The following is an 8598-nucleotide window of genomic DNA, read 5'->3' as shown; positions in this document are numbered from 1 at the left end:
CACCAATCTAGGCTGGGGCCAGGGAATTAAGACAAAGTACTGCAGTTGGCAGCCCAAGAGGATTGAGCTCAAGGAAGAGCAAAGTGGTTAGTATCTGTCCCCAAGGCATAATGTTCAAGACCTCTTCAGCTCAGCCTTCGTGGTGGCTGAGTTTACTGAACACATATCCTGGGGTGCCTAGGAGCTAAGGTGTGGGGACAAATGCAATCGGAGTCTCCTTGGTGGCAATCATAGACTTTAATTATTAACAGACATTTCTGATTTGATGGCTTCTGCCTAAAGGTGCTGGTTGAAGTACAGAGCTCAGAGAGGAACAGTCTTAATTTGACTATTGGAGAACAGCTGCTCCCAGGCTCCGTCTTCTTCCTGTCTGCTCAAAACTCTCCAAATGTAAGAGGTCGAGAGTATCTGTGCTCTTATCTGAGGTCCACATGAGTGACAGGAAGGGAAAAGGTGAGACCAGAAAAGAGCCATTTGTCCTTCTTCTTTTCTTCTTCTAATTTCTTCTTCTTCTTCTTCTTCTTCTTCTTCTTCTTCTTCTTCTTCTTCTTCTTCTTCTTCTTCTTCTTCTTCTTCTTCTTCTTCTTCTTCTTCTTCTTCTCCTCCTCCTCCTCCTCCTCCTCCTCCTCCTCCTCCTCCTCCTCCTCCTCCTCCTCCTCTTCCTCCTCCTCCTCCTCCTCCTTTTTCTCCTCCCCCTGCTCCTCCTCCTGTTCCTGTTCCTCCTTCTCCTCCTGCTTCTTTGAAACCAACTCTTATTGATTCCAGGCTGGCCTTACACTCACTAGGTAGCCAAGGATTACTTTAAACTTCTGGTCCTATTTTTTAACCTCTTAATATTGGGATTGCAGGAGCACACCACCATGCCCATGTAACTTGTTTTCTCTTACTTTTCCTCATGCTAAAGTTCTTTCTCTAATAAGAGCAGAGATCTTGAAGACAAGTCCCAGGCCAAGAGCCAGGAGTTGCCCCATCTGGCTTGACACTAGTCTATCTCACTGAGTACTCTGGAGAAAAATCTCTTCTCATCTGAGTCTCGTGGTGCCCTTATGGCTTGGGTATGCCTTAGACTGCAGGACTTATGTTTCTTTTGTTGCCTATGAGGTGCAGAGGCAAAGGGAATCCCCGGTAATGATTGATAGCTTAGGGAAAAGACAGAATCTGGGACGAGGTGGTGTCTCTTCCAGTGATGTTTATAGAAAGGCTGTGGCCTGACTCTCAGCATTTAGTAGACACCGGAAGCCTAGTGAGTTTTCGGATCTGTTGTCTGAATCAAGAAGAGAAGAAAGGAGAGATGGAGGAGAAGAGCTATCCTGACATCCTAGCATATGTGTATAAAGAGGCTTCAAATGGCTCTTCCTCCTGAAATGAGCCCCTGCTCTGAACCCTCGTCTCTCAGAGACACCTCTTGGGCTCAACTCATTTCCACCTTACTCTTTAACAGCAAAAAGAACTCCTCACGCTCTCTCCTAAACAGGCATAAGTAGGCCAGGCTTCCACGACTGAGGGAGGAACCAGCACACCTCTGAGAACAGGAGGGAAGAGCCTGGGTGATGGGCGAGGGTGGGCTGCGAGTGGATCAATGTGATTCTCAAGTTGATTGTCACAGGCAGGGGTAGGTGGTCAGCACTGCCTAGGCTTCCTGGGGACCATCATGGACCTGCGCAGCTATTGTGCTGGACTGAAACAGGAATGCTGAGTAGGCCATGTCAGCTTCCTCCTTGGATGACTAGGAAGAAACAGAAGAGGCATTAGTAGATGGCCGGTGACAGAAAGGACATACATCTGTTTACCGTCTCTGCTGGAGCAAAACACACTTCTGAGACCTCACTCTTAGCCAGCCCCCAGGAAGAGATAAATTTTGAGAAATGGAAAGTTGTAGCCTCTAAAAATATCTCCCACTGTCTCACTACCCCCTTATGCAAAGCAGGATGGAACACTGTTGGTGGGGCCTGTCCCCAGAAGCTATGCTCTTGTAGTCTACAGGCAAAGTGGCCTAGGTTGTTGTCCACCAAGGTATCCTGTGTTTTCTTCCTCCACTGCACTAGAGGGGCAGCATTTTAGCTCTGTTCTGTTGGCAGGGACTCATCTCTAGGACTGACTTCCACAGGCTAATTCTCTAAATGCATGATGTTTGATGGTATAAGGAGGGGCAGATACAGTAGATAGTGTCAGTGCTCCAAGATGAGAAGCAAAAGGACATCATAAGGAACCTTAGGAAGGCAAAATAGGAGGGCAGTTTGCATCCCAATGGTAGGAGTTGCCTCTTCTGGGATTTCATGATACTGGTTGGGGTGGGCAAGGGCTTCTAGTAATGATCAAGAAGCCCACCATCAATGAATGCCTTCCAGCCTCCTCAGGAGAAAGGACAATCCTGGGGAAACCCTCCAAGGAAGATGTGTGACCATGGAAAGACCCTAGGGCCCCATAGCTCAGGAAGACCACCCACTCAGTCCTCACTGCTAACATGGGACTCTCCACACGTGACTAGATCTTTCACAGCTTCGCAGCTTACAGCTGTGTTCCACTCCTTCTTAAGCTCCAGCTATGTCAGCAGCACCCACACCTGAAGAGCCTGTCTCTTCCTCAGAAAGGCCTCTTGGATACTGTATTTATAGCATCTTCCCTGTTTGGGGGCTGGGAGGGGGGCGGTCAGACTCCATGCGGAGGTGACTTGGTCCTGATGTCCAACTGCAGTCTGAATTCCCCATCATGCACTGGGACATCCTTCCTTCTCCCTTACCCTTTTTGCTTTCTTGGATTCCTCTGGCTCGGTGGTACACTCGGTGGTAGTCTCTATTTCTGTATGGAGAGAGAGAGAGAGAGAGAAAGAGAGAGTGTGCGTGCATGTGTGTGTGTGTGTGTGTTTGTGTGTGTGTGTTCTTAGCCCTTACCCATTTCTCTTCCTTCCTGGATGGGGACAGATCCAGTTCTGTTCTCCCCAAACCTGGGCATTCTCAAGATACATACCATCTTTTCCTTCGAGGACTGTTTCTTGTGTGTCTGGAGTGGCGCCCATGTTGTCATTGCCTCCCAAATCCCTGGAGTTCCTGAAGTCTCCCATGCTAATGTCTGTCCTGTAGCTGCTGATTGACATGCGGTCTGTTTGGCAGAAGAGTCGGTGTCAGTGCCGGGGTAGGGCCATGGGTAAGGAGAGCAGGGTGTGTTGCTCTCTCTGAAATGACCTGGCATATGCCTTAGCAAGTGGGACACCAAGGAGTGCTACCTTTTGATGCTTACCTCCAAATTAAAATGAAAACAGTCTGGCTCCCTTTCTTGGTGGTCAAGATTCTGGGGCCTTTGCCAATCTGTGACTCAGTTCACAGAACTTAATCTAGTTTAAATCAGCCATGTGAGGGGGTTGTGAGTGCCCTATCTTGAGCCACTGGGACACGGAGGAATAGAATGGGGCATACCAGAGTCACAGAACTGATTAGCTGAGCTGGAGATGGGGCGAGGGGCATCTTGGGTACTCACCTACATTCTTCCGATGTCGGACTCTGGCCACCCACACAGCCACAGCACCCACTGCCAGCACCAAACCCAGGGGCACCAGGGTGGAGAATAGGACTTTGGAGCTCCCGCTTTGTCCACCAGCACTGCAAGAGGGATTAATCCAGCCCATTACTGAGAGCGAGATCATTAGCATGTGCTAGGCTACCCCAGCTAGAGCCCTCCCCGACCGACCCCGTCTATATTTTTGATGTAGTTTTCAAGTCTGTTTTGATAAGGGCCAGCTCCTCACCCCTGCCCTGAACCAGCAAGTCAAGGACCTGGCCTTCTTTATACTCTGGGCTTGAGATACTGAACTGGACGGTTCCAGCTATGAAAGAAGGGTTGTGCTCCTTCTCCTCTGCTGACAAGCATACTCGAAGGCTGTGAGAGCTGACCATCTGCTGTTCTCTCACACACACTCTGCTACTTGGTTCTAGTGACCCAGACTTGGAGTTTGGTCTCTGGAGTGTTCTCTGTGTGGGAAATCTTCTCACCTGCCAGCATTCCCAGATGCTCTGTTCTCCTGAGCTTGGTCTCCCGCATTCTGTATCTCTCTTTCGTCTGCAAAAAGCCTGGGGTCCAGATTGGCCTTGTTTTCATCCTCCCTGACAGAGGATTCCATTGCCTCTTCCTCTGGAGCATCTTTTGCACGTGCGTTTGCATCTGTCGGGTTGATGTGGGGTGACCCTGAAGCAGAGCAAAACAAGACAAAGCAGGTTACAGTTTTCCTCTGTGCTTTTAAGCCTGTGGGTTACAGAGAAATCGCGGGGTAGGATCTGAAAGCTCCAGAGGTGGACTAGCACTAGACTTGGAGGTGAAAACCTTCTCTAGATCCCCAGACACTATTTCTACTCATGCTGCTTCCGCACCGTGGTTACCTCTACCCTAGTCTCTACCCTCTGGTCATCAAGTTCATTTCTGGCATCAAGGATGTAGGTAACAGATCCACCTGTGACAACAGGCTGACAGGGAGATTTTCACAGCACCAAAATCCTGTCCCAGGAGCAGAGTGAGACAGGGCTGCCTTTAGGCAGCAGATTGGCAATGGCTTCTCTTCAATCAGTTTTGTTTTACACAGACTTCGTGAGATTTCCAGGGGCTAAGCTGCCCTCACTATGTAAGATACCTTATGTGACATTTTAAACAGAGGCTGGGAGTGCAAACTTGTATACATGTTAATATTGTTTTCTTTCCTCTTTCTTCTTTCGGTGTCAGGAATCGAACCTGGGGCATCGTGGATGAGAAACACATGCTCGAATCTAAGCTATCCTCTCAGTCCTGGGTCTTAGTGTTTTTGTTTAAGATGAGGTTTCAGGCCGTCACTCGTGAGCAGTCTTGTGCAGATGCAGGAAGAGGAAGTGTACTGATATGAGTCTGACTCTGAGACTGCTATGTAAGATCGCTGGATGGAGAGGGGGCTTCAGTCTGGTGTTCTCTTACTCCGTCCCTCTTAGAGGAAAATCTGAGGACTACCCCGATCATGGGAGGCTATGGGTGCTGGCACTGACTGCCCTTGGGACTCACCTCTGGTCCTCTCTTCAACTGCTACATAGATGGCTGTAGTTTCTCCATAGACCTGACCTTCTTTTACCCCACACCAGTACCAGCCTTCATCTTCCTTTTTGACCGGGTTCAGGGTCATGGAGACGATCTGGCTGCTCTGGTCACAGCTCACAGAGGACTGGCGGGCACCTTCATCATGGCTCGGCAGGATGTGGCAGCCGTCGTTGCTCCACTTGCACCAGTATTTCTCCTGGGAGTAGAATTTGCACGGATAGTGGCAGGAGATTGTGAAGGTCTCTCCTATCACCGCGGTCGCGTTCTGTGGTGTCACCTCAAGGTCTGGCTTCTTTGTAGCTGGGGGGAGGGGGGAGAGAGAGTGGCAGGAAGACATGGACACAGAAATTGAGACTTGGAGATGCTACAGGGGAAGGAGAGGGGTGGCTTCAGTGTGTGGTGTGTGTTGCCCCTGAAGTTAGCATTGTAATACATTATTCTGAATACGTAAGAAGCAGAAATCTATGCTAATAGGATGACAATTGATGACCATCATATCAATCAATCCAGAGTCTGATGTAGTATACAGCCTTGCTCACTGGCTTCTGCTTGTCTCTCTTACTCTACAAAGAGCCATGTCCAATATTCTACAGCGGATATCTACCTAATGCAAAGTAGGCTAATCCTTCCGATACCGGGAAGTGTGGCAAGTGATGGTTGAAAGAACCTGGGGTGCTGGTCACAGGTGTGGAAATGTGACCTCTGGATAGGAAGGTCCTTCCTACACCTGTATGGATGAAGATAGCATAGCAGAAAAGATGTCTAGGGGACGTGACTGCTGCTATCGGGATGGTCTTCAGCCTCCTCCCTCCACCTGGTGTAGATCTGCGCTCACCTTCAGCAACCTGCAGTTCTATCGTGGTTCTCCAGCGAGAGTCACCATCGGTAAGACACCAGTAGAAGCCAGAATCCTGGGTGGTGAGCTGGTTGAGGATGACAGTGTAGGCGCCACTGCCCGGCTGATCGAACAGTGCCAGTCGGCCTTCATATCCTTCTTGCACCAGGGCCTGGGTCCCCACGAGCACCGGGCAGCGTCCATTCTCGTCGGCTTCCCAGTGACACCAGTACTTGAGGCTGCTGCTTTCCTTGGGGTTATAGGGACAGACGATGGCCACAGAGCCTCCTGTGACACCCTTCACAACAGAGCGACTATTGGGAATCGTGGACTCTGAAATACAGACGGGGATGGTGTGACAGGACTGAATGTACCAAATAGCCTTGTGCACCCCAAGCAACATTTCTCCCCATGACATCCACTATGGAGACAGTTTAGACAAGTCACCAACCCCTCCTGAGAATATAAAAACAATTTTATTTGTGTCTGAATCTATAACCAGAGTCTGGAGGCCAGACTCCAATGACTTCAGAATGAGTCTCTCATTCCTCTCTCCCCACCTCATTCTCGACAGGTAATGGAAGACATTTAAGAGATAATACTGGTCTCTCTCCTTTGATTTCTTATCAAATCTCTCTCTAAATAAGCATTCAATATATTTCTTATTCTAAAAACTAGCTCAAAGTATTGTACCTAAATTAAGAAAATATATTTGGAATAGGTCTGCTTTAAAATATAAACTAAAACTATGTGGTATGAATTTTACAAACCAAAGACCCCAAGAGTCATCTCTGAGAGTACAGTGGCTAATGCAGACGTCAAGGGAGAAACCATGGTGACTGAAGGTGTCAGGGATGGGGAGAAGACTCAGAGTTGGGAATAGAAAAACGGTGTCAGGAACATAGCCCCCTCCAAACTGTGTCAGAAAAGTCATAGGAACAGGTATTTTGAACTTCAAATACTGGCTTTCTGCTTCTTATGAGGAGTCTGCGCACTGTGCTTTAGGGTGAGAAGGAGCAAGGGTTGAATCCTGTCTTGCTGACGGCTCGTGGAGGTCTAGCTGCTGAACCGGCTTATGCTGTGTAACAAATTACCCTAAGAGCTGTGGGAGTGGAATCTTTAGATGCTGGGTTATTGCCTTTCCCGGAAGCCTTTAAGGTCATGGTATGCCAATGGTCTTCCACCTGGGTGTGAGAGAAATGGGGTACAACTTGCTCTGGAGTTGGTTGGAGTAGGAAGAGGAACATGGGTCTATCATTGGTACTGAATCCCATCTACTAGTCAGGCCCCCAAAGGGGTTCTACTTTCCTTATTCTTGTTAGCCAGAGATAGCCATCAATAGGTCCTTGATAATACAGAAGAATAATTGGGAATTAGCCTAAGATAGACAGAAGCTACATTTTCTGGCTCTCCTCAACTGCATCCCACACTGTACTTGGTTCAAGACTTTCCAGCAAGTAGATGCTGCTGATGGACATGAATATCAAGAAATATGTCAGAGGGGTAAGCTAGTGTCTTGCCTGCCGTCCCATGCCACCCCACCTTACTTCTCACCTTCATTGACAAAGAGTTGCCAAGCCTGGACGGGCCAGCCTTCTTGAGGCAAACCAGAACTGTGCGCTCCACACTGGTAGTGCCCTGCATCCTCCTTCCTCAGGCCTGTGATCAACACACTGAAGCGGCCATTGTCATCCCTGGGGGTTAGCAGGATCCTGCCTTCAAAGGCTGGATCTCTCTTCCCCAGGGTGTTGATGATGACATCACAGGTTTCCTTGTTCTTCCGACACAGATATTTGGCATCATTTGCCACTTCACGGCCCAGGTCACATTCAAAAGTCACTGAGGACCTCAGGTCTTTATAAAGCAGCTCTGGCTCAGGCTCTAGCACCTGGAGGTCAGCATTATTTTTATCAGCACTGGGGCCTTCTCCAGCTTGGCAAACATACAGTCCAGCATCACTGGGTATTAGGTGGCTAATGTTGACATAGAATATATCGCGGCTGGTCCCTTTCATAAAAAGGATTGCTCTGTCCTTATAGCTGGGGTCCACGTACTCAGTAGAGTCGATGACAACTTCGCAGGCCTCTCCTCTCTTCTTACACAGGGATTTCTTGCTATGAGCATTCCCCTCTTTGAAACGGCATTCGATGGTCACAGTTCTGCCTATGTCCTTTGTGTAGACATGGGTGTCATTTGGGAACTCAGGAACTGTGGAATGAAGAACAGGGGTAATTTATAATTTTTGTTTTGTGACATCGGGCCATTAGTTATAACCAGTGAGGGTTCTGTATAGTCTAGAATGCCCTCCTCCCTAGAGGAACACTGTCCGAATTTTTCTATAGGAACTTATACAACAGTACACCAAAGAAAAGACCTCCAAAGCAAAGGTTTTACTTTGATTTCCCCCCTGCCCTTGTTTTCATGCCATTCTTCTCAAAAGCAAACAATAGAAATGAGAATTCTTCTTCCCAAAGGCAGACCATAGAAACATGACCCCTTTATCCTAAAGCCATCCACAAACTATAAAAATATTACTTTTATCTTCCCATTCTTTTTTTGTAAAAGCTGTCCAGAAAGAACCTCCTGACCTACCATTCTATATGTTAAGGTGTTCATTGCCAAGTCTGCCTCACACTCCAACAAGAAGTACTAGCGCTGAGGGGCCGGGGAGAATCTGAGCTGATGGGCCTTTCTGGGTTTTCCATTTACACTGC

At 48.3% G+C, this 8598-nt stretch overlaps 1 protein-coding gene across 4 annotated transcripts in view; it reads right to left on the bottom strand.

The window, feature by feature from the left end:
- Positions 1-218: 218 nt before the first annotated feature.
- The window catches only part of Pigr (polymeric immunoglobulin receptor), a 28143-nt gene continuing 19763 nt past the window's right edge, over positions 219-8598 (bottom strand). For all 4 annotated transcript variants that reach the window (XM_039090372.2, XM_039090371.2, XM_063272039.1 and 1 more), the window contains 8 exon segments: positions 7439-8092; positions 5885-6217; positions 5017-5349; positions 3987-4179; positions 3475-3596; positions 2968-3099; positions 2741-2799; positions 219-1726 (listed from right to left, as the gene is read on the bottom strand). In XM_039090372.2, coding sequence (XP_038946300.1) covers positions 1631-1726; positions 2741-2799; positions 2968-3099; positions 3475-3596; positions 3987-4179; positions 5017-5349; positions 5885-6217; positions 7439-8092 — 1922 coding nt within the window. In that variant the 3' untranslated portion in view covers positions 219-1630.

The sequence above is a fragment of the Rattus norvegicus genome, chromosome 13, assembly GCF_036323735.1.
Source record: "Rattus norvegicus strain BN/NHsdMcwi chromosome 13, GRCr8, whole genome shotgun sequence".
Taxonomy (NCBI): domain Eukaryota; kingdom Metazoa; phylum Chordata; class Mammalia; order Rodentia; family Muridae; genus Rattus; species Rattus norvegicus.
Note: the sequence above shows the minus strand (reverse complement) of the source record. Positions and strands in the feature narration are given on the sequence as shown.